General features: G+C 43.5%; 1 protein-coding gene across 10 annotated transcripts in view; it reads right to left on the bottom strand.

The window, feature by feature from the left end:
* Nucleotides 1-646: 646 nt before the first annotated feature.
* PCDH15 (protocadherin related 15) overlaps nucleotides 647-25711 on the bottom strand; it is a 642731-nt gene continuing 617666 nt past the window's right edge. For 5 of the 10 annotated variants that reach the window (XR_004418555.2, XR_004418554.2, XR_004418558.1 and 2 more), the window contains 7 exons: nucleotides 24064-24282; nucleotides 22148-22156; nucleotides 21184-21294; nucleotides 19348-19353; nucleotides 14940-16785; nucleotides 10653-10674; nucleotides 9277-9302 (listed from right to left, as the gene is read on the bottom strand). Coding sequence is in view for 3 of the 10 variants with exons in the window: in XM_033065836.2 (XP_032921727.1) it covers nucleotides 2602-3153; nucleotides 5033-6442; nucleotides 7536-7668; nucleotides 8492-8565; nucleotides 9264-9302; nucleotides 10653-10674; nucleotides 21184-21294; nucleotides 24064-24282 (2560 nt within the window). In the remaining 7 variants the exon portion in view is untranslated. Of the gene's footprint in view, nucleotides 3154-5032; nucleotides 6443-7535; nucleotides 7669-8491; nucleotides 8566-9263; nucleotides 9303-10652; nucleotides 10675-14939; nucleotides 16786-19347; nucleotides 19354-21183; nucleotides 21295-22147; nucleotides 22157-24063; nucleotides 24283-25711 lie in introns of those variants that run through there. The other 5 variants (XR_004418559.1, XR_004418557.1, XM_033065836.2 and 2 more) reach the window with 4 other exon arrangements.

Below are 25711 nucleotides of genomic sequence, written 5' to 3' on the forward strand. Positions count from 1 at the left end.
GATCTGGAATTCTCCTCCCTGTATCCAAAGCTAGACTAATGCCTTGCTTCCCAAAGGGAAATAAAAGGGATTTTTTTTTTACTGGCTCAATCTGTGAAGTTCCTGCTGTTGATTCTGGCTGCCAGCACCTGCTCACAGCCCAAAATCCAGAGTTATTCATGGTATGGCATCCTCAGAAAGCAGAGTTTGGAATTCTGTATTAGTTGACAGGATGACACCCCCAGATCTTGTACACCTGAGAAAGATTTCCCCACAGTATTCCCAATTTTAAAAGTTTAGCTAAAATTGAGTTAATAACACAGCCCCCCCATTGCTGAAAAAAGTGGGAATTCTATCTCTCTGCATTGTGGGAGAAGCTCTGAGCACCTGGACAACACAAAGGAGCTGGTGGGGATGGAATTTCCCTTGGATAAGCATGGACAGCACAACTGACCACCAGTGTCCAGCCCCAGGACCCTTCCCAAGGCTACAGATGCTGTAGTTGTTTTAGAAATAAAGAAACAACTTCTGTTTTCCCTCAGCAAATTGGGAGAAAATGTTCCTATAAAAAGCACACAACCCTTAGGAACAGAACTGACAGATTTTGCAATAAAAGTGAGGCAGTGAAATAATAACATTGTCTTAAACAGGATTAAAATATAACATTTTACTCATCTTTTCAAAGAATAGATTTTTTTTTTTTTCTTTCTTCCATCAGTCTTATCTGTATGTCCAGCCTCCAGCTTAACTCCAAACAGATGTTTTAGTGCCGGTCCCAAGTGCAAATACGCCAAGAAAAAGGAATTAGGGAAAAGAAACATCAGGTGGGTTTGTTTTCCCCACATGTGAGAGGCTACAGTGCATTTCTCACGCCTGAAAACAAGCACCATTGCTCAAAATATTTGGTCAGAAACCTCAGCTTGAGAAGGAGGTATTGGACAGAGAAATCACATCGACACCACATGCAGACAGCTCCCAAAGACAAACATTCCCAGGGATCTGCTGGGGGAGAATGTGGGCAAAGGGAAACCAGCACAGCCACAGCAGCACAAAGTCCTTTTCCTGCCAGAGCAGATCCGTCCTCACCCAGACCTCACAGCGAGGCCTCAGCTGTGCAATGGGGACAAAATGGTGATGCCCATCTCTTCCTTGCTAATTACACACATTTATCTGTTGGCTCTTCCCATCTTTCCAGAAGGATCCAGGTTGTTCTTACCATTGGTTTGATTTTACCCCAAAAAAGTTTGCATAGCACAACAGGACACTTTTTTCATGTGAGTGGGGTTCTGCTTTTTATCTTTGCTGTTTCATATTGGAGAAAAACCCTTTTCTTTGTCTTTTTTGTGTGTTGGTGACAACAGTGAAAATTCTCAGCTCCCTGCCCAAGCTGTGACAACACGCTCAAAACTTTGAGGTAAAACCAGAAATTGTAACCAGGTACCTGAATTTATGTCATGTATTTCACAGGTAATGAGTACTACAGGTTTTGGAAACAACTTTGTGTATGTCCTGTGACCCTTTGCCCTTCCCATGTCTGTCTGTGCATGGTCACCTCATAAAATATTCCCTTTTTCCCCTCTTCCCTGTGGGATCCATTTGTCTTTTCAGCATGTTTGTGTTCAAAGTTGTCAAAGTGGAATGGTGATGGCACTGCTTAACCCACCAGGCAGCTGGGCTTGGGAATAGATCCATTCTCTTCCCATTAATTCCTCTTTAGTGCCTCTCCCTATCACAGGCTCATGGATCATCCTGCTTTATTCCAGAGGAATACAGCCATAGGACGACAATTACTGATAGAGCATAAAAGCTGGAGCTAAAGACCGTGGCAAGAAGCAAACAGAACTGATGTGGGAAGAGATGAAAAGATGAAAAATTGACCTGAGAAGAAAATTGGAACAAGCTAATTTACAAAAGAAAATGAACAAACCACAACCAGGTAGCTCTGAATAAGATTAATTGCTACACGTTACCTTCCTCTTTGCAATTTTTATCTTATTTCAGCTTCTCCTGCACTTTCCTAAGTGGCAGCGCTGTAATATCAGGAACTTTGATTCCATAACTTTGCCAGCTGGGCATTGTTTGCATAAATTTCTCTGACTTTGGAATTGGGACTCAAATTCCAGCAGCAGCCGAGGATTTGCTCCATTGACTTGGACGGGTTTATTTTTAATTTATTACTCTGAGGTCAGAAGGCAGAGCTCTGTATATAAATCTTGAACATAAATAGACAATTCCCAAATCTAGACAGTAGAGCCACGAGTACCATACAGAAAAACAAAGCCAGGCAGGTATAAAACTGTCTGGAGGGTTAAACCAAAGGGGGCTGTGCATTTATTAGTAGTTTACTGTTTATTAAACAAGAACTCCAGTTCCAAAAAGAACTCATTAATTGAAACCAAGTAGTGTTTAGTGAAATGGGAGCCTGTCAAAACTGGGGAGGACAATGGATCAGTCCAAATGTGAGTGCAAATTTTGTCTGGGAATTTTAAAGCGTGCCGTTTGTCATGGACTACAGATGTGCACCATACAAACTCCGTACATCTGCCCCTGGGTGACAATAAAAAGCGCAGTTTATTATAAACCGAAGTAAAAATGAAAATTAAAAAAAAAAATCAACTAAAATCACAGTTTTGTCATTGGTATGTGGAGGTTGTTCCAAGGGCCCATCCAGAGCTCCTCCTCGTCGGACTGTGTGTGTTCACTGTGAGACTCCAAGGGCTCCTTGACTTCCTCGTGGTCAACAACTGATTCCTGCTCATCTGTGCTTTTCAGTTTGGCCGCCCCGGCCTTTGTCACTACATTTTCAGCCCCTATAGTAGAGGAAAAGGAGACACTGCACGGCCTGGAGTTCATTTTGTCACTCGGGGATGGTCCTTTGGACAACGTGTTCAGCGGGACGCTCTCCTCGTGTGTCACCGCCAGCTTGTCCAGTTTCTTGAACTGCTTCCCCAGCCTCACTGGGGACGTGGCTTTTAAGTTATTGCCGAGGCAGACGCGGCGGGTGCGCACGACGGAGCCGTTCTGGGCGATGTAGATGTTGCCGTTGCTGCTGGGCTGGAAGCCGGCGTTGCTCGGCCGGTTCCTCTGGCTGGGGTCGGGAGCGCTCTCCTCGCCTGTGGAGCTGGTCTCGTACTCTGGGTCCACCACCAACTTGATCCTCTTCTTTTTGGCCCACTGTTGGACAACAAAAAGAAATGTCAGTGAAGCCCAGCACTGTTCATTTCCCTGCCCTTTCTGTTCACTGATGAACAACTCTCATCAATTTCTATTAACTTTGCATCTTTCCCCTTGGGATGTGCGCAGAACATCCTGAGGAGGAAGTGAGGGCTGTGTGAGAGATACCTTTAGGAAACTACTCCAAGGTGTAAATTCTAGGAAGGCCTTGGAAGTTTTCTTCCCTTGCATTGTGAATTCTGTGCACTGGGTAGCTCTGATCTGTGTGCATCACACATCCAGCAGAGAAAATCCCGGGACATACACCAGGGAATATCTCAGGCACGGCGCTGGCCAAACTGGCTGGTTACAAAAAGAACAGCTCTGTGTAAGGCTTTGTGACTGTTCCAGACAAGTGGGATCAGTGCAAATGCTCAGGAAGATGGTGAAGAAACCAGGCTTTAGGTTTATATAACTTAAATATTTTCTCAAAGAATTAATGCAAACAATTTCCACGCTGCTGTGACTGTAGTAGCAGTGATTCCTCTATGGTGAGCACACAACCCCCACTAGTTATTATAATTTATAATTGATCTTTTAAAAATAGATGCCTCCTTGCAGCACACTGAAAAGAGCTATTACCCTTCTTGAATGAATAATTCAAACACTAAGATGCCATCACAGTTAACCTCCACTGCAAAACACACACAGGAACATGAGAAAAGCCAGTTTTTAGAGAAAGAAAATCAAGCAAGATACAAATAGGTGATTACTCTTCAGCTTTTGAGAAGTTACACTTAGTAAAAATTGCTTAGATGTCTATTTTGTTCCTGGCAAAGACAGACAATGTTCTTCACATGGATATATTCCAGTGGATCTATTCCTGCTTAGTTTAAGTGGGATTTACATTAACACATTGTGCGCAGCTACAATATTGTACTGTGTGGGGATGCAAAAGGGCAGGTAAGTGGCCATGGCTCGAGTTCAAAGAGATCCTTGCATAAAATAAAATAAAATAAAATAAAATAAAATAAAATAAAATAAAATAAAATAAAATAAAATACAAACCAAAACAAAATTAAACAAAATAAAACAGAACACAAAACAAAACAAAATAAAATAAAATAAAATAAACCCTCTGTACTCTGATAGATAGGAAAGGCAGAGGTTGGGAAATGTAATCAATTTCCTTTCCTGACCCAGCTCACTTGGTCCTTCTGCCTCAGCATTTCTGGCTTGTGCATCACTGGTGTGATCCAGAAACATCCCAATCCAAGCTGTCCCAGTTATCCCCTGCAGTTTTGGGAATGTTGTTTTGCTGCAATTCCACTTGTTCTCCCTGCAAACACAACTGACCTTGACAGCAGGGAACTCACCTGAAGATTAGCAAATGTAAAATATTAATGTATAAGATGGAAACATGGATCATTGTGAAATCTTTACATCCTCCTAATCATGGATGACTTTAAAATCTCTACATCCTTCACCTCCTCATTCCCATTCTTCCCTAAATCCCATGTTTCATTGCTCCATGAAAACTAAACTTTCAATACCTATGATTAAGTATATCTATAGTGTATGTGTGTATGTGTGTGTATATATATATTTACATATATATCCACAGGGCTGGAATTAGCTTGGTTTTCCACAGTTCTCTGCCAAGGACAGTGAAGTGCTGGGTCAATATGCTTTGCCCTTTCCTTTTGGCTGTCTCCAGCCCATCAGCATTGCTTAGGAAAGACCACACAGAAGGCACAGCAAACAAAGCCACTCCTCACTGCAAACCATCACCTACTGTCACTCCTCTTTAAAAGGAGGTGGAATCACCCGTGGCCTCCGACTCTGTAATTCCAGTACCCAGGGGCTCATCTGACTGGGACTGGCTGCTTTCCTGGGCCACCTTTTTCCTTGTTTTCATTCCTTTCTTTTTGGTGTCAGAGCTCTGAGTCTCAGTCGTGGCAGTTTTCCCAGACGTGGCACTACCTGAGCTTTTTGTCCCTGTGGTACCTTTGGAAGTTGCACTGATTTCACTGTCTAGGCAAGAAGATTCATTCTTACTGGCAGTGTCCTCCCTGTCACTGTCCTCTGGATCAACCTCTTCTTCACTTTCCTCCTCACTCTCCTCCCCAGCAACAGCTGATTGTCCTCCCTTGCCCTCTCCAGCAGCAGCAGCTTTTGCGTTGGTAGTTTTAGAAACCACCTTGTTTGAGTTATCTGCCTTCTCTGCCTCTTCCTCTTCCTCTTCTTCTGACACCTCTTCTATGGTGTCCTCTATTTCCACACTGGCAGAGGAGGTTTTGCTCTTGTAGCTGGATCCCGAGGTTTTCTTGTAGCTTGTGTCCCTGTCACTACCTGAGGCAGTGGAGCTCACAGATTTCTGGCTGGAGCGTTTGCCACGGGAGCTGCCTGCCCTGCTTTTTACACTGGACTTTTCTGTGCTTCTCCTGCTGCTGGACTCACTGGTCCCTGACCTGCTGTAGGAGCTCCGTGTGGATGAGCTCTTGGACAGGCTGCCATCCTCATCGCTCTCAGAGTCTTCCTCATCATCATCCTCTTCCGACGAGTCTTCCTCAGACCCGCTGCTGGAGCTGGATTCAGAGTCCTCATCGGAATCCCCCACATCCCCGGTTTCCTCATCCGAGTCCACAGTGCTCTCTGTGGCCTCATCCTGATCCAGGGTTATCTTCAAGTAGTCTTTGTCTTCTGACTCGGAGCTGCTGCTCTTCTCAGAGGACTCATCCGAGGTGCGCCTCCTCCTCCTCTTCCTCCTCTTCTCGTAGTCACTGTCCTCCCGCTCACTCTCTGCTGTGATACTGATTGAAACTCCTGACTTGGCTTCATCCCTTTCAGACTCTTCCTTGCCAAGGCCCTCCTGGAATTTCCTGGAGACGCTGATGCGCTTCAGCACGTGGTTTAGTTTTCTCATGGAGGGCCTGTCATCCGTGGACTTCTGGAAGTAGCTTCCCCTGATCATCATGGGTTTGTCCCCCTCTGCTTGGCGAGCGGACAGCAGCTTGGCATAGCTGGAATCTTTCCTACCTTTCACTTTCTGCAGGATCATTGGGAATATCTTTGCTTTCTTCCACCGGGAACGGGCAGACTCAGCTCTTCCTACGGGTTTGTGGGCACTGACTGACACACGACTTAAATGCATCACTCCCTTTAGCCTTCTTTTCCCCTGGCTGCTCCTAAATCCTCTTCCAGGACCACGGCTGAGGTCCATCCCAACACCTACAGGTCTCCCTTCCATTTGAGGCCCTGCTGCCTGGCTTATACCTCTGCTGGGGGGGCCTCTGACTGGACTCATGCCCTGCAAATTATGAAAATTAATTGATTACCACTTGAAAAAAAAGTTATTGTGAAAACCTGTACCTTAAAGTGAGGTAGGAACAGATGTAACATTTATATCCCAGCATCCAAACAAACTCACCTGTTTTAGAACAGTTTTCTCACCAAAGTTATGGGAAATGTTTCTGAATTTTAGAGTTTTAGAAAGCTCTAGAATAGTCTGGAAATGCACAACTACCTTACTCTGCAATGGAGAAAACACTGTAATGTTCTGTCTTCTCATTTAATAATGGATTAAGATCTAGCATTTATGAAATTTGGACTTTTTTTCTCAAAAGAAAGGTTTACATCAACTTTCTTCTGATTGCTATTGACATTTAAATTTTTTTTTAGATTTCATTGTGAGCTTTATGGAAAATGAGTTTAGGTACTGCTTTTCTCCATGGAAAGGCATAATTTATAAGGAGAATATTAATAACAGACTCATAGATTCATGGAGTGGTTTTAGTTGGAAGGGACCTTAAAGCCCATCCCTGCCATGTCAGGGTCACCTTCCCCTATCCCAGGCTGCTCCAAGCCCTGTCCAGCCTGGCCTTGGACACTTCCAGGCATCTAGGGGCAGCCACAGCTTCTCTGGGCACCCTGTGCTAGGCCTTCTACCCTTACAGGAAGGAATTTCTTCCCAATATCCAACCTAAATTTTCCCTTTTTCAGTCTGCAGTCATTCTTCTTGTCCTGTCACCCCAGTTCCTGTGGGAGATTCCTCCTCCAGCTTCCTTAGTAGGGCCCTACAAATACTGGAAGGTTTCTTTATTTGGTAATAATATACAATGGAATTACCTAAGTGGATTTTCATTTGAACTCAAAACAGATGTGGATACTAACATCTGTTAGTATTGAACTAACTCAGAAACTTGGCAATTCTTTTCTGTGCCTTGAAAACAAAAGGAATTTAATGCTGACGTACTTTACAGGTCACCAGAAGGGCCAACAACGCTTAACACTGATCTATAAAAAACCTAGTTCTAATCAATTCCAGCATACAACTGATGGGGTTTGGTGGCCCTTCGAGCTGTTAAAGGGACAGAATGAGCCCTCCAGAGTTTGTTTCTCACCTCCTCTGCTGCTGGCCCGTGGGGACTGTAGTAGTAGCCACCGTCACTCTCCACCACGACCTCGCCGTACTCGTCGTACATTCCTGACGGGGACAGCAGGCGCCGACGGCTCCCGTACTGCGGCAGCTCGTACCTGCCAGGGACACCACAGATCCTCAGAACCAAATGTGCTCACACCTCCCATCACACAGCCAGCAGTGCAAGTGTTCACATCCAGAGGGATGGGGATGACTCCCTTGTTTTTCTCCCTCCTTTTTGTTCCTTAGCGGCACCCAAATCCCAGACATCCTTCTGTTCCAACAGCCACAAGCCCCTTAGGGTAACCTGAATTTTGAGGTCTGTTGGATCAGTCAAGACCCCTCTAAGTATATCAAGCTTCCTTCAATCCACCTGATTTTTTGGGGGAACTTTCTCAATAACCATGGAGTGAAAGAGCAGCTTCCTTGGGATCAGTTCTGGAGAATGCCATCAGTAATTCCTGAAGAGCCTGCAGTCCAATGTGCTTCATCAGAACAAGGCAGGATGGGGTATTCTGAGGGAAATTTGAAAGGCCACCAGGGCAGGATGGGGTTTTCTGAGGGAAATTTAAAAGGCCAGCAGGTGGCTGGAAACTGGGAGAAGAAAGGAATTATCCCTGAGCTCAGGAGGGGAGGAGGGGATGGAAATGAATCTCCCAGGAAGCAGAAATATACCCACAAAGGATATAAACCCAGCATGAGGGATGGGATGTGCAGTCTCTAAGTGGAATAATGACATTCCTGAAGAAGCAGGGGGTTATCACACACCCCCTTAAACCTCTGAAAAGAGTTTTGTTGTTGGTTCACGCCTTTGTGGACACAAAGATTAAAGTAATCCTGAGGTGAAGGGAAATTCCACGATTAACTGCTGGAATAATAAACATCACCAGCCTGGAAAAGCAGCACTTTCAGAAATAAAGAGGAAAAATGAAACTATACCCGTGCTCATAACTGTAGTAATCCTGGCCATAGTATTCCTGCCCTGGATCAATTCCAGACTCCATACTCAACTCCTGGAAAAGAGAAACACTGATTGAATGCAAATCGTGTGAAAAAGGCCCAAATGTAATTACTGATTTTATTATTCTTTATGATGTAATTACTTCTCCTGACTGCAGAAATGATCCCCATCCTGTAGCACAAAAATACCAATGTCTCACACTTGCTCTTATTGCTTATTCTGGGAACAATTTTGAGGTAAAAGATTGGAAAGAGAAAGATTTGCAATTGCACTGCAAAGCAAGGTGCTAAAGCTTCCAGCACCAATGGCTCAGCTCAGCTCCAGCTGCAGTAATCCATCAGCAGCTGACTGACACCAGGAAAAAATCAGATAGCAGTTAGAGAGCAATGGAATAATTCTGTCTGGAAATCTGAAACTGTGGGATGAAGCAGGCAGGGGCCACTGAAAGATGCTCATGGGGAAAATCACAGTGGTTTGGAGTGGTTTGGAAGAGACCTTAAAGCCCATCCAGCCTCACCTTTTATTATTCCAGGTTGCTCCAAGCCCTATCCAACCTGGCCTTGGAAGTACCAAGATACAGTAAATTTAAAGTATTTAATTAACAGAACTGGGCTTACAATGCTAGAACTTTGCATTTTATCTAAGAGCCAGGGGAAAAAATTACCTGACACAGACAAGTTCTTATTACAAAATGATGTAAAAGCCATTTCAAAACTTACAGAACAATTCAGAAATGAAAAATTGTGGTACCTCTGGTCTGAGAAGAGAAGGTCTCAGCAACTGCTGTTGCTATGAAAGAAAATGAGAAAGCGGTTAATTAGGCAGCAACAATTAAAGTGCAGGTGATTGGTGTCTAAGATTAGTAATAAATGCTGAAACCATAGGTCCTTTGGAACTTTTTTATGGGAGGCAGCTGGATACTTCCATACCTGTGAGAACACTGAGCACCTGATGCAGCAAAATCCCTTTGGAGTCCACCATTTCTTTTGCCTAAATATAAAATCAGCTTCCCAGTTTTTGTGGTGATTGTCTGACATATTTATCTCAAGAACTTCTATCAAAGTAAGTTCTGTATTTAAATTAAGAGACACAAACCAGCTGTGCAAAGAGAGGAAAAAATCAGCAAATATCAACCTTTATGATAGAAACTTTCTGATTATTAAATGAGACTGTATTGAAGGAAACTCTTCTCCCTGTCAGTCATTTCTGGAGAAAATTATACTGCAGGAGCAGAAGAGCTGCAGGGAAGGTCCATGGAGCACCATCCCTGCCTGCAGGTGATTGGGTGTGACATTGGAAAACACAGCAGGTGTGGAGGGAATTCCCTGGGAGCTGCTTCTGGCAGCTGGTGAAGCAGCAATCTCCGAGCCTGGAGGTCGCACTGCTGCCACAAGGGATCTCAGTCCCCAGGGGATTTAAGGCTCATAAACTTCTTGAATCACTTCCAGTTTCTGGTCTGCAAAGCACTCAGTGCCCGGGAGCTCCACAACACACTGTCCCAGACTGGTTTGGGTTGGAAGGGACCTTAAAACTCAGCTTATCTCACCCCCTGCCATGGGCAGGGACACCTTCCACTGTCCCAGGCTGCTCCAAGCCCCATTCAGCCTGGACTTGGACGCTGCCAGGGATCCAGGCGCAGCCACAGCTTCTCTGGGCACCCTGTGCCAGGGCCTGCCCACCCTCCCAGGGAACAATTCCCGCCCAATATCCCACCAAAATTTCCCCTGTGTCAGTCTGACCCCATTCCCCCTTGTCCTGTCACTCCAGTTCCTGTTGCAGGGTCTGTCTCCAGCTCCCCTGCATCCCTGCAGACCCTGGAAGGAGCTCTGAGATCTCCACACAAACTTCCCTTCTCTAGGCTGAACATTCCCAGCTCTCCCAGCCTGGCTCCATAAGGAAGATGCTCCAGACCCCTCAGAAACTCCATGGCCCTACAGAGCCTACAGGGGGACCTGCCCCTACAATTCCATGTCCTTATTTTGGGAGAAGCAGAACTGTGCACAGAATTCCAGGTGGGGTGTCACAAGGGTGGAGTGGAAGGTGAGGCTCCCCCACCCCTGCTCCCCACACTCCTGGGCTGCAGGGGAAAAGCACATTGGTAAAATCAATATTTTAAAGGTAATTGGGCACCAGCCTTACCTCTTGCTGTGCATATCCTCGCCTAGAAGTCAGAAAAAGAAAAAAAATATATTAGTATAATGCTGTGAGCCTGCACAAAGTTGCCCATTGCCATTCTTGCCGGAGAGGGGTGAAAGAGAATGTAATTAGAAACATAATCAGCATGGAAAGAAATACATATCTCTAATACCGAATATGGGGTTTTTTTGTTTGCTCTGGACACAGGGATTGTTGTACGGGAAAGGTTGGTGAAGCTTTGTGACCTTTTCTTGCTTTAGACTGTGAATGGATGAGGAGAAATCCCCAATCCCAAAGAACCAGAGCATCCAGAGAGACTCAGCACAGGGAAAGGGGGCTGGGAGAGGCCCTGCCCCATCCCCTCCCCACTGTCCCACCATCCACAGAGGGACATGTTCCCTCACACGTCTGCTCAAGCACTGAAACAGCTTCTGCTCCTGCACTTTCTGCATCCATCAGGAACCACCCTGGAGCGTGTATTACTAATTTCTTGTACCAACATTACCATTCCAATTACACCTTTCCTAACATTTGCTCAGTGGAGGGGAGGTAGATCCCTTTTTTTTTTTTTTTTTTTTTTTTCTATCTGTGGTTGTTTAGCCACAGGCTTTGTGCTTCTATCTTATGGGAAATTTATTGTTGGTTTAATTCATTTTCTCTGAACCATTCCTGGGCATGACCAATGCATTTATGTCTGTCACGTTCTTTATTTTCACATTTTGTGCCTGAAAATTAAAATGGTTTCGGCAAAATTAGAGAACAAAAATTTAGGCCTTGGAATTTTTCTTAAGGATAAGTCTGGATTACTTTTATTATGGTTTTCAAGAAGGAAAGGGTAAATGCTCAAAATTATGTTAGCCTTAACCTAGGACACAGCCAGCAGTCATGGGGAGGTCTTTAATTACACTAAATAAATAATAAAGACCAGAGAAATCCTTTTAATTCCTTAATATCCCCATCTCTAAATCTTCCTATTAATATTCAGCACATGGAATTGATTATCAGCATTGAATTAATGCTGTCGCCTATATAATATAAACCTCATGGCCAGTTTAAATGAAGATTTATCATCCAAAGATGATCTGTGAATTTTCAAAGCCCTCTTGAGGAATGCTGGATTTGGTTCCCATATCGCCTACAACAATCTTCAGATAAAGGAGGTCTGAGGAGAAGGAAGTCTATTACTCTTAATTGCACCATATTGCAGATTAAAGGCATAATATGAGTAATTCTAATTAAATTTGGAATTCAACTTTCATAAAAATGGCACCATGCTGAGTTTTGCTGATACTTCTCAAATAATTTTGTGTGGCCATGATTAGAAGGAACAAAAAGTCCCCAAAAGACATAAAATACCCATTCACTCACTACAGCACAAAGATCTATTCTGGCACAAAGACAAAGGTCAGGACAACATCATTTGCTTCCTGGAAGGAATTAGAGCTCTCCACAGAGGGAGGGAGTGCTTGTGGGAAATGTTCTTTGCCAAACTTCACTGCAGTCTGGGAATCTTCCATGTGGAATGGGAAGCAAGGCCATGGAGCCTGTGAGGATGTGGGGTAACAGGACAGCCAGAACACAGAGTTGGTACTTAAGGGAGAGACAAAGCCAGAATGGACAAGATGTGATGACTTTTCACTGATAAAGAGGTTAGAGAAAATGGGACTTGCCTAAATAATCCTTTCTCCAATTCCTGGCACCCCAGCAGGCGTTTACTCTTCCATAACTTAAATCTGTTTTCATATCAAAAGCAGAAACATCACAAATCCCAAATGCTATAGATATTCCTCAGAGGGAGCAACTACTTATCAGTTTGCCCTGGCTCCTAAAATGAAGATTTTTCCTGTAGTTCAGAGCTGGAACTGAGAACAAGTTGGGAAGGAGGACGAGTAAGGATAACACCGCGATTCAATTCAGTTTTGCATGGAAGAGGTCTCCACTGATGCCTCTGCGATCCACTCTGCTCCTGCTCACGACTTGGCCCTGTCAAGCTGATGATGAAACTATGAGAGATACCTCCAGGGTCACAGAGGACCCCAACTGACCAAATCAGACAACCTGGGAGTGGTAAATTATATACAAATATAAATTATTTCAGATGTTCAACTTGCTACCAACTCCTATACTGGATCTAATCCTTTGTAGCACCCCAGAACTGCAGTACCATGGAATTGGGGAATGGTTTGGGTTGGAAAGGTCCTTTATGCTCACCATCTTCCACCTCCACCCACTTTCCACTATCCCAGGCTGCTCCAAGCCCCATCCAACCTGGCCTTGGACACTGCCAGGATCCAGGGGCAGCCACAGCTGCTCTGGGCACCCTGTGCCAGAGCCTCCCAACCCTCCCAGGGAACAATTTCTTCCCAATATTCTATCTAAATTTCTCCTTTTTTGGTTGGAAACAATTTCCCCTGCAGTACCCAGACATCTCAATGGGACAGAATTTCCCTGGTACAGCTTCTTTCCCAGTCTAATTGAGTAATTTTTTAAACAAAGGCTATTAAAAAGAGCCAGCAGAACAAAGGTTGCATTATATCCAGACAAAATGAATCCAGTTTTGCAAAGTTTTCAACTTCATGAAGATTTCCAGAATGAAAAAGTAAATGTTCCTCATCAGTGAAGAGCTAATTGCCATGACCCCTCCCAGACTGCTCTGAAATGATGAAATTAAATATATAAAGTGAAACTTTTCTGAGATGTCCATTCCTTCTGCTTAAGAAACATCCCAATTAATTGTAGCCAAGCTGAAACAGTGGAGTTTATGCTGTGAATGACTGAACACCTCCACTCTTGCTGTGTGACCTAACACACCACAAACTCAGGTCCTATTTGTGTCATATTTCACTAGGGATGTAAAGATCTGCATGACAGCCACTGTTTACAAAGTCTAACGTGGGACTTGGGTACTTTAATTTAATTACTTGTCTTTGGGGTTGATTCACTCTGAACATGAGTGGCCCAGTAATTTTTCATGCCCATCTCTGCCCTCTTCCCACTATCCCCTTGCCAGGAGCATGGCCAGGACACAGAGGGGAACATTTAAGTCATATTCCCACTCTGGCTCTTCAATCCTAAAAATTCTCTACCTAATAGGGAATTGATACCTACTTGGGAATATGATTAAAACATTGCAGTTGTGCCACCTTTGGAGAACTGAGCATCAAAAATGTGTACATGTCATAAATGACACCGATTATGTTACAGCAAAAATAGGATAATAGGATAATCCCTCCCCTCACACCATTAGCTACTCCTACACCTACCTTGATTCTACAACCAACAAGGGTTTTAAGTAAAGGAAAGAGTTTGGCACTGGGACAAAGAAAGAGAAACTACCTTGAGCAGCTTTCAACTGAAGCATCCCCACATGTCCTAACTGCAGACTTAAAAAAACCCCAAAAAACAAAACAAAAAAAAAATCAGAAGAAAAGAGAAAAAGCCAAGCACCAGGGAAATGTTGAGTCTGACAAACAGTCTGACAAAGAATTAATTACCTTTTTGCTCAGGATTGCAATGTTGATACTGAACTGGAGTTTTAGCTTCGCTTCATTAGGTAATATCTGCCTTTCCCAATATGGTTTTTCAAAGTTGTCATATTGAACTTTTTAGATTTTGGCAAAGGACTGAAATGAAACTTGCAAGTTGAACCAAACATTTAAATACCCAAACTGCTTTTACTTACCATTTTTTCAAAGGACAAGCTAATTTACTTTATATATACATTTATAATTGACATATTTATGTAATAAAGATCTGATTTAGACGACTGCGAGCAAAAAAGCTGGTAAGTAAATCCACATTATGTGGAGTTTTACAAGTACTTGGAAACCCTTCACCTGGTGACACTAATCAGAGTGACTTTATTACAACTTAATTGAGATGTTTCAGCTCATGACAGACTGGCATGGAAATGAAAGAGAGACAGCAACAACATGCACAGGCAAAATCATAAAAAACAAACAACAAAGGCTTTGTACATGAAAGGAATTTACAAAATATAAACTTTTCACATGCAGTTACAATATAAAAAAAATGCAATGGAAGGCAGAAGATGGAGAACAGGAGTGGGGACACAGCCACATTTGCTGAGAAACCAAGAGCAAACCCTTCTTCTGACTGGAGGCAGGGACTGAGCTACCAGAAAATGTCAGCAGAGCCCACGGAGCTGCAGTATGGAATTATGGAATATGGAATTATGGAATGCCTGGGTTGGAGAGGACCTTAAAGCTTATGCCATGGGCAGGGCCACCATCTGAGGTTGCTCAAGACCCATCCAATAACCCGGCTCACCGAAGCTAAGCCTGCTACTCCCAGGCCTTCCTTGCTCTGATGCCCAATATGTGGCAGAAGATTCCTTCCAGGTGGGGTGTTTTATGGGCAAAGCAAGAGATTCCAATCACAGCTGCAGGAAAATCTGACTGATGTTACCTACAGTGAAGGTTGCTTAAAGAAGTATCGAGCCCGCTGCCATCTATGCCATATCCTTGGGTAAAAATGGACAGTTTCCCCCAAGAATTTCCAGGAAACAGACTAAGAACCAGCAAGCTGTAGTTCTGAGAAAACAACTTGGAGAATTATATTTTACATCATGAATTTCCGAGCGAACAGGAAGGACAATGTCTCTTCATTTCGGATCGGGAGTGGGTAAGTCGTGTACAGCAGAGAAAAGGGGGAAAGCTGGGATTTCCAGAGAGTCTGAGGCAGATACTGTGTGCTGCATTAGAGTCCTCCCACTCAACAAAAGCAGGGAACATCCACCCATGAGCATCACAGAACTGTTGACTGGGAGGGGAAGCGTTTCTCCAGCTCCTCCACAACACAGCTCAAGTTCCCGTTCTGCTGGTTGTGCTCGGCTGCGGCTTCTGGAGTCGGGGGCTCCGGGGTCGGGGCCGGTTTGAGCTTGGGGACGTGCTTGGGCAGCAGGTGGTTCTTGTCTATTTGGCTGTACATGTTGGCCACTGACTTCTCGATGGCGGCCAAATTCTGAATGTTTTTAAGAATTCCTTTGAGCTCCCTGCGGGGAGGAAGCTCTGGCACTGAGGCCGGGGTGGGGACAGCTGGCTGTTTGGCAGGGGATTTGGAATGCTTGGCAGGGGACAGGAGATGCGTGCTAAGAGGAGATGGAGAGGAAGAAGAAGAAGGAAGAGAAACTGCAGGTGGAGGCGGAGGATGTGGTGGCAACAGAGGAGGGGATGGTGGTGGTGGTGGTGGTGGCAGTGGAGGTGGCAGCTGTGGAGGTGGGGGTGGGGGAATTTTAGGCGGATCTGGAATGCATTCTACATTTTCTTTGGTCTGAGGAGCAAGAAAACTTTGGCAAAGTGGTTTCTTTATCCTAGAAGATGGAGGAGTTGGTTTGCGAGTCGGTGGAGGAGAATGAGGATCGTCGTGGTGAGTGACGATTACAGCGGGGAGCACGGTGGCCTCCGCTTCAATTCCTTCAGCAGAAGGCATTGGAGAGGACAGAGGGGAGGAGTGAAGGTGGGGAGAAGCTGCCACACTTTTGGGAGACTGCTCTGGTGCATTCTCTCCCTCCTGGACACTGGCGCTGTGCGTGGGCGACCGCGCGGATTTCACCTCCGGAGACCTCACTTGCTTCATTTCCTGCAGCGCCTCGAACTGCCTCGCCTTCTCCTTCACAGTCAACTTGGGGCCACTGATCTTTTGGAAGAGTGGGCTGCTGACATCATCACTGCTATCAGGGTTTTCAGCTCCTTCCTCCTTGGCTGTGAGTCTCTGCTGCTGCCACTGGATGGGGTCCATGATAACTGGCCTGCCCAGGGACCCTGACATGTGTCTCCTGGTCAGGTGAGTGGGCACTGTCCATGCCCGGTGGCTGCCCCCAAAAGAGGCCTCTCTCCAGGCCAGTCTTGAAGGAGAAAGAATATCTAAAGTATCGTTCCTTTTCCGTAGGAACCCAGCAGCGGGGCTCTGAGGGAGACCTTCCACGTACAATGGGTTTCGGGTCGTTAGCGGGTTCTCATCAGATAAAAAAGTGATGTTACTCGAGGATTTGGGGAGGTTATTGTTCAGGGATCCATTGATATTGGATTGCTTGTGAGCCTCTATGGCACGGGAAGCAAAGCTGCTTATAACTCTCTGTCGATCTCCTTCTTCTAAGACTGACTTTTTTCCCCTGCTTTGTTGGAAATGGTAGAGAAGAAAAAGACTTGAAAGAAAAGAAGATAATCACATGTGAGGAAACATGCATGGACATAGGTACTTATGAGAGAGAGAAAAAAAGAACTTATGACATGAATCAGAGCCATTAAATCGCTTCTAGCAAACTACAACCCAACAGCAGGAGCACATCTACTACTGGCAAGACATTTACTTTTGCATCTTCTTTAAGGGGGAAGGAAGAAAAATTAAAACAAGTTGCTGCTTGTTTTAATTTGAAGCTGCATAGCTACTTGGTGAGTTAAAAAATAAATTCACTTCTTGTTAAAAAAAACCTCTCAGACTTCAAAATTACCAGTTAATATTGTGGCCTATCTACCTAGAAACATGAAGCATCACAGAAGTATTAATATGTGAATGAATTTAATTTCTTGTGTGTATGAATTTCATCTCTTCATCATGTTGAACCCAATGAAAAGCCCCTGTGGTTGGGTAACACTGAATTTCTACACCAAAAGTGGGAGGTCCCACCACTTTCTGGACTGCATGTGTTACTTCCCAGTCTCTCATTAACTTCCTCCCTCAAATATTCTTAATACCACAACCTTCTGAGCAGATTTGAAGATAAACAGTATTTTAAAACTGCCAAACTGCCTGCTAGAAAAATGCTCTTTGAGGCCTATTTTAAATAATGCTCACTGCAGGGGGAAATGAGATTTATTTTTCTCTCAAACTGTGAGATATTTAAGATTTGGGTCTGTGATGGGCAGAGCTAAAGTACAGCATGAGTAGCAACCTTATCTACCTGTACAAATTAAAATATCATTTAAGACTGGTTTTAGTGATCTGGAGATGTCCAGTATTTTCACACAAGTTCTGAGTTAAAAATTATAATCCTTGTCTCTACCAAAATTTGAACTTTGGTAAAGGAGTAGGATAAAAAAATTGAGTTTTCCATTATTCTGTGAATGTTGTAAGATGAAGCTTTAGACCTCTTGGTCACATTGCTCTGCAGACTATTGTTTCATATCTCAGAAAACATAACCAAATCCAAATTAATGAGAAATCAATTTGTGGTGGTTAAATATTCCCTAGCAAAACTTGAAGGGAAATTTAAATACCTAGAAGGAGTTAATTAATAGATCTTCTTTTTCCTCTAAGTTATTTAAGATGTAAAAGTCCCCTGAGGGTTCTATTTAATAACCAAACACTTTTGTTTCTTACGCTTTGTTTCCTATTTTGATCGGGGGACAACCCAGAGAGGGAATCCCCAGCTTCCCAATGTTCCAGGCAGCCAGGAGGACTGGAATTCCTGCACAGAACCGAGGGATCATTCTCCCATTTGCAAAAAAACACCCAGCTCCACAAAGTGAATAAACTCTCCCCAAGCACTGCAGTTTGACAGAGCTCAGTGTGTCTAAGGTTTCCTCTGGGCAGAATGAATAAAAAATAATTAATTTCACACTAATTAGAGAAGGGTTTGGATTGGAAAGGACCTTAAAGATGACCTAGCTCCAACCCCCTTCCATGGGCAGGGACACCTTCCACCATCCCAGGCTGCTCCAAGCCCCAATGTCCAACCTGGCCTTGGACACTTCCAGGGATCCAGGGGCAGCCACAGCTTCTCTGGGCACCCTGTCCCAGGGAACAATTCCTTCCCAATATCCCATCCATCCCTGCCCTCTGGCAGTGGGAAGCCATTCCCCCTTGTCCTGGCACTCCATCCCTTGCCAAGAGTCTCTCTCCAGCTCTCCTGTTTCCTCCAGGTGCTGGAAGGCCACAATTTGGTCACCCCAAAGCTTATCCTCTCCAGGTGAACAATCCCAGCTCTCCCAACAGAGCTGCTCCATCCCTCTGATCATCCTGGAGCCTCCTCTGGACTCTCTCCAGCAGCTCCAGGTCCCTCCTGAGCTGGGCCCCTGAGCTCTAAGTAACTCAGATTTCCAAAGCAGGCAGCTTTGATGCAGGCAGCCAAGCGCTGCATCTGCGGAGTGGCGAGAGAAGCAGTGACTGAACTTGAAGGAGCCCCTCCAGCAGAAGGCTCATGCAAGGTGCTGCCACCTCCCTGCCACTGGAGCAGATTATTTCAAAAGCTCCTCAGTCTCTTCCTCGCTGCACACGAGGCCTCTGAGAGCTGAGGTGACCCCACCGTGTTTTTCTCTTTGTGCAGAGCTGTTCCGATCACTGAGGACCAGGGAGTTCAGTTTCTGTGAACTCAGAGACTCTAAAGGCCTTGCATGGGATTGGAGTTAACAGCCAAGGAAGGTTTAAACCCAGCCATAAATCCATGAACTCCCAGCAAACCTCTGTTCACGCACTCAGTGCTGGTTTGGCTCTTTTGGACCTTTTGGCTTCAGAAATAATGCCCTTCAAGTTCAGCGATCACCCTTCCTCTCTCTACTTCCAAGAAGAGGGTAAAGAAGCACAGAAGTATTGGAACTTCCCAGTAAATGTCTTTCCTGCTCAATGGACAAATAAAATATGAACTTCAACTTGCAAGGCTGGATGGGAATTGCTGGAAGGAAAATTAACTAATTTCTACCAGCTACAAATATTAAGACAACGAAATAAGCTTACTTACTGATGCCTAAGGATCCAAAGACAGGGAAAAATGAAAATGGTGAGACAAGGCAGATTTAAAACTAAAGAGCTTTGTTCTGTTTCATTTGCTATGAACACCAAAGAAAGCAAACAAGACACTGCAAATTAAAGATGACAGACTCAGGACAACTAACAATGTACTAAAACTCATGAAAAATGGCAATAAAAGATTTTTCCCAAATAAGAATTTCCTGTGCCCTGCAGTAAAATATTTAATAGGGAAGAAAAAGTTAATTTGTAATTATATTTATTGAAGCCTGTTATTTTCTTGCAAATCCTATGGATTTTGATGTATCTTTGAAGGATTTTTGTGTTTAATCAGTTCCTCAGCATGACAGATAAGCCCTGGTTGTATGCAAAGACATCTGAGAGAAAATATTCCAACTACAGCATCTTTTTTGGTGCAATGAAGACTGATTTTTGTCCAAATTAGCATAAAGCTAAGCCTCAAAGTCAATACTGCAGATTTGGGAAGTGGCACCTCTTTGGGGCAATACTAAACCCCCAAAAGCCTTTGCAGATAAAACAAAGCACAACAAGGCTTTTTCTGGGTTTAGCATCAAAGAATTAATTTCAGCAGAAATTTGGTTTATTGTAAAATAAAAAGTGGATTTTATTCAAATGGTACCTCCCTCCATAAGGGTACAGATGTGACTCACAAACAGAAGTGCTCCCATACTAAAAAACTTGATTCCACACGTTTTCCCTCTCTTCCTGCCCAAGCATAACTTGACAAAGGCAACAGGCAAAAATTCAGCCCTTTGAAGAAATTATTCCTGCTCCCAGCATTTTTTTGGCCTCTATTTACCCAGAAAAGCTCAAGCCCTGGAATTGTTACAGAAGCAAAAGCTCTGTCATAGCCCTGTAATGTTTTATAAACTCCATCACAGCAGCTGGAAGATTTTAACTTTCTGGGCAAAACAAATCATGATAGAAAATGGAGCAATCCTCGTTTCCACCATCCACTCACTCCCTACCTGCTCCAAATATTATTCAAGCTGGGCTCTTCAGCACTCCTTGGTTTTCAAGTGTAAACAGAGATGAGGAAGTGTGGCAAAGCTTATCAAACAATCCCCCCAGTATCAGACAAATAATAATTGGCTGGAATATTTCCCTACTGAGAGTTAAATTGTTATTGGAGTCCATTAACTTCAGGTTTACAGAGGCATGGAAAGAGAGGCAGCCTTGCAAAATTATTATTTTATGAGCATGTAAGAGGTAAAATATGTGTTTATTGGGCTACTAGGGGTTTCTCTGCTTTGATAGTTCCTTTAAATTCAATATTTAAACAGGTTTAAATTTAGAACAAAAAAACCCCAAAAAACCAAACACGTCTTACTATGGGAAATGGGGACTTGGGGGCAGTAATTTTCATGGAATTTCCATTTCAAATGTGTGCAATGAATAAGAATTAATTTTATTGGATGTGTTTAGTCATCAGCTTTGGAAAATGGGGAGTGCTGGCCTGGATGTGTCAAGGAATGCAATCCTGGCAGTGACCCACTGACCTTTTTGCCCACTTAAAGTTTGTTAAATATTCCCCCATGCATTACAAGAAGACTAAATGGTTTTTTCCCTCCTTCCAGTGCCAGTCTATTTCTTTTCTGGATGTTGGAGAACCCCAAGCAGCTGGGGAATGAAGAAAACCTTTTGTACAGAGAATGCATGAAGCAATTTCATACAATCCCAGAATAGTTTGGATTTGGAGGGACCTTAAAACCCATCTCATTCCACTCTCTGTCATGAGCAGGGACACCTCCCACTATCCCAGTTGCCAGGGCAGTGATTTTGTGGATGGATCTCAAGGAATACTCACATGGTGCTGTCTCCAAGCTCCTCATAGAGGTTGTTGGCTGCAGCTCCAGATGGTTTTCCTGCTGGCAGAGCCATCTGGATCCTCGCAGTCTTGGCACACTCAGCCTGTCGCCTTTGGAGAGCCACGGGGGGAAGGAGAAACACTCATCAGGAATGCCCCAAAACACACCCCCAAAGGAAGCCAGCACGTGAGGTTTTCTATGTTCTTGCCCTGCAGTTACTAATCAGCCCTGGATTTTGTCCTCATCAAAGTAGCAACATGATCATCTTCTCCTGGATTTTTCAGCTCCTGGTTCTTCTGTCTTGGTGGAATCCCAGAATGGTTTGGGTGGGAAGGGACCTTAAAGCCCATCCATTCCCACCGTTGCCATGTCAGGGACACCTTCCACTATCCCAGGCTGCTCCAAGCCCCAAAGTCCAGCCTGGCCTTGGACACTGCCAGGGATCCAGGGGCAGCCACAGCTTCTCTGGGCACCCTGTGGCAGGGCCTGCCCACCCTGCCAGGGAACAATTCCTTCCCAATATCTCATTTAAACCTACTTCTTTCTGTTTTATATCACTCCCCCTTGTCCACTCACAACTCATTTTTCTTAATGGAGTTGGCTGGGAAATTTCTTCTCAATTAATGTTTGGGGGTTTTGTTTGTTTGCTTGTTTGTTTGTTTGTTTTGGGGTTTTTTTTTTTGGGGGGGTAGGTGGTTTTCGGTTTTGTTTTGGAACAAATTTCTGTTCTCTGTCTGGAAAATAAAGCTCCTTGTGTGAGGAGCACCACCAGGCTGATACACCCCGGTGACACCAGGTAGCCGTAAAAATAAATCACTTTTAAATTCATCCCACCAGGAGTTCAGGAGCAAGTTGAGTATAGGAATTTTTAAAAATACCCTTATATTTAATACATTTTGAAAACAAAATTTGTCAGTATTCCTGGGGAAGCTGGAAGAAACAAAGCTGGAAATAAATACTTACTCTTTGAATCTGTTTGGTTGCAAAAAAAGAGATAAAAAGGAAGGTTAAATAAATTCTGCTTCCAACAACTGCCCATAACAGTGACTCTAACAAGAGTAATAAACTACAGGCTACTTAATTATTCTACACATCAAATTCCAGAATTAATGACTTGTTTAAAGAATCAGAACTTCCAGAGCTGAACAGCGTTTGGCTGTGTTTCTGATCCCCTGGAAACAATTCTGTAGTCAGCAGAAATACGAATTACAGCAGGGAATGAAAACAAGACATGAAAACATGAATATTTCTCCTGGTTTTAGACTTGTTTCTTTATATTTAATTATTTTTTATTTAACAATATAAATAATATGATTGCTATTTTATTTATATTTTCCCATTTTAGCATATTTCAAAGATGTATATAAAATACCTTTAATAATGAAGGAGCATTATTTTTGGGCATTATTTAGGAGATGCCATTTTTTTGTGATTAATAAATAATAAATAATTTATAAGTACCTTACAGGTTTGTGCTAGATACTGGATTTCAAAGGAGTCATTTTTAGACTTATTACTAAATAAATAAAATAGGAAAAATACCGAGATTCCTTTGGAAAAGGAGTGAAAAAGGTTGGAATGCAAAAACTAACCATGAGGCTCAGGATTTTAATTTAACTCTAAAATTCCTTTCATTTTCTTTGACACTCTCCGTAAAAATACAATTTATTCACAATGGGCTGCTATAAATCCCACTCCAAGTCAGATTTCTAGATGGGAAAAATGGGATTTTTGGATGAAATGAATTTAAGCATATTCCTGAGAGTTCCTAAAAGAGATTGATGATGTTGGGATAATCTAACATATGTGAAGGAAAAATGAGGCTGCTTAATTTCTTTAAGGAACCTGCAATTCAACTAACAGCTACCAATGAACTGCAAGATGAACTAGATCATGGAAGCAAATTTTCCATAGAATTCTGGGAGAAAAAAAGCAGTTTGGGAATGATCTGCCATCCCAGTGGTGCAGAAGTTGGTCAAGGTCTTTCAGACTTCTTTAAAAGGCTTTTTCTCTTCACCCAAAATGGAGAAAAGAGGAGGATGTGAATGTAATCACTAATTAAAGAATAAATCAGGGAATAAATGGATTTATAAATCTATGAACTGGAATATAATGTATATGTAAATTTATGAATATAATATTTAATTAGAGAACAAATCTATGAACATATCTATATCTATAAATAAATGAATAGGTATGGAGCCTTTAAGTCCAAATGCAGGGGATTTAAATATGAGTAGACCTGAAAATTTTAGTTGAGAGGAACTTGTTGCAGATGTTTTGATTTGAATTAATTTATCAGCCAATTATTGGAATCTCTCCAGTGTATGAGAGGCAAGAGGAAATATCAAAAAAAATCTCTGATGTTGCCTTAAAATGGCACAAAACCTCCTCTCCAGGAAACATTTGCAATTAAGAAGCTCAGGATTGAAGCAAAAACATTGTCATCCTCTAATTTGATTTTTGAATAATTTCTTTTAAAAGCACCGTTTTCCTCAATTTTTCTTTTTGTATGGAATTCAGCTCTGAGTCCTCACTTCTGTGTCCAACATCTGGGTTTTGAGTTGGCACAAAAATCCCGCACCATGTTAGGAAGCCCAGGATGCACTTCCAGCGTTCACCACACCAAGCATTGAGCAACCCTTGTGGCGAGGAGGGGATTAAACCCAGGAATTAACTCACATGATAGAAACATAGATAATACATACAAAATATTCTAGAAATAGGCAGTAATAAAGAGACATTAATCTCGTTGAATGAATAACTGCTGAAGCAGCACTGCTGCACAATGCATCACCTCTACTACAGCGTTACAAGCCCTGGGAGAGGAGGAGGAGGAGGAGGAGGAGGAGGAGGAGGAGGAGGAGGAGGGTACTCACTGCCGGTAGCTGACCATGACGATGAGGATGGCTGGCATGCAGCACAGGATGATGATGACAGCCAGGGCCAGCAGTGCCCCCTCCGTGTAGCCCACGGCCTGCGCCTGCTTCTTCACGTTGGCCACCACGTCCGGCGTGCGGATCTCCAGGATTCGCCCGCCCTGGCCCAGGTAGGGCTGGAACTCCTTGTTGATATCCAGCAGTTTGCCATCCAGGAACCTTCAATGGCACAAAATCACCCCACTATTAGGGCCAAGCTCATGAAGAAAGTAATTACGGCAGGTTAATAGTCCAATAAAGCGCATATGTTGTCTTTGTGGGCTTTGGAATAGTGGCAATTCCCTGTAATGGCGGTGCCAGGGACAATTCCAATGTACTTAACCACCAGGACACAGTTTAAACACTGAAAAGGAGAGTTGAGCTGAGCTTATCCTGATTTACAGGGGCACAAAGTTCTTGCTGGCATCACAAAGGCCTTGCTTTGTGATTTTCCTGCTCCGCTTTGATCCCAAGGATCAACCAACCCTTCCTGGGTACATCCCTAAGGACCAGGCAGTGGTGGAGTCACCATCCCTGGAAGTGTTCAAAAAATCTGTGGATGTAGCACTTGGGGACATGGGGTGGTGCTGGCCTTGGCAGTGCTGGGGAATGTTGGATTCAATGACCTCAGATGTCTTTTCCACCCTTAATGATTCTATGGTTGCTGTTATCCTAAAAGCAGGCAATTTTTAGAGGATTTGCTCAGCTCCTTAGAGAAATTCTTTGGCTGGTTGGACAAAAAATATATTGTCCAAGGCTTTAACTTCTGAAGGAAAATAGAAATCCTTGGGTCACTCCAGAAGTGAAGATTGAGTGTCTCACAAAATGCCTAACTCCAAAGACTGAAGTAGAAGATGTGTTAGGATGGAGTATCCTAAAATATGGGAGCTATAGCAGAATTCCAGATCCTTACATGAACAGCAGTTCTTCTGGAGAAAGACAAGGGGGAAAAAACCTCCAGAAAACTTCAAATAAAAAAACAACAAAAAACTTCCATAAGTATTTTTTGTGTATAAACTCTGAGTGTCTAAGAAAAGCCTGAGACAGCTTTGATTTCCTTACTCTGATCACAAGGCAGAAATTCTACTCCTCAAAGACCATTTCTTCAAGGGCAGTAATTTCTTACAATTGACTTCCCCTCAGATTAATTTCCTGATAAATCCTTATAGCATTTCTTGTCCCTGGTTTTTTATTTCAGAATTCTGGGAAGAATCCACTCTGCTCTGGGTGTGTAATGGATGAACTGGATCTGGACAAGCAGGATGCTGAACAAGCAGAACAGCTCACCCTGAATGATGAATTTGGGCTGGTTTCACAATACTGAAGGCAAAGAGGCTGCTCACCCCCACCCTCACAAAAGTGTCTGGAAGAATAATTCCCATTCCTGACGTCTTCCACAAACCATTTCCTTGGTACTTGAGGGAAAAAATCCCTTTTCCAACCGAAATGATGGCATAAAGTGGATACAAACATTTTCTTGCTGCCCACTAGATGTCACTGGTGCATGTCCCATGTCTTTTGAGCTAGCAGAAGCCTTCCCAGCAGGACAGCACCAAGTCCCTGGATGATTTTAACCATCTCTCTGTTGAAATTCTGCTGGCATTTTCCC

Source organism: Catharus ustulatus, chromosome 8, assembly GCF_009819885.2.
Source record: "Catharus ustulatus isolate bCatUst1 chromosome 8, bCatUst1.pri.v2, whole genome shotgun sequence".
NCBI classification, from domain to species: domain Eukaryota; kingdom Metazoa; phylum Chordata; class Aves; order Passeriformes; family Turdidae; genus Catharus; species Catharus ustulatus.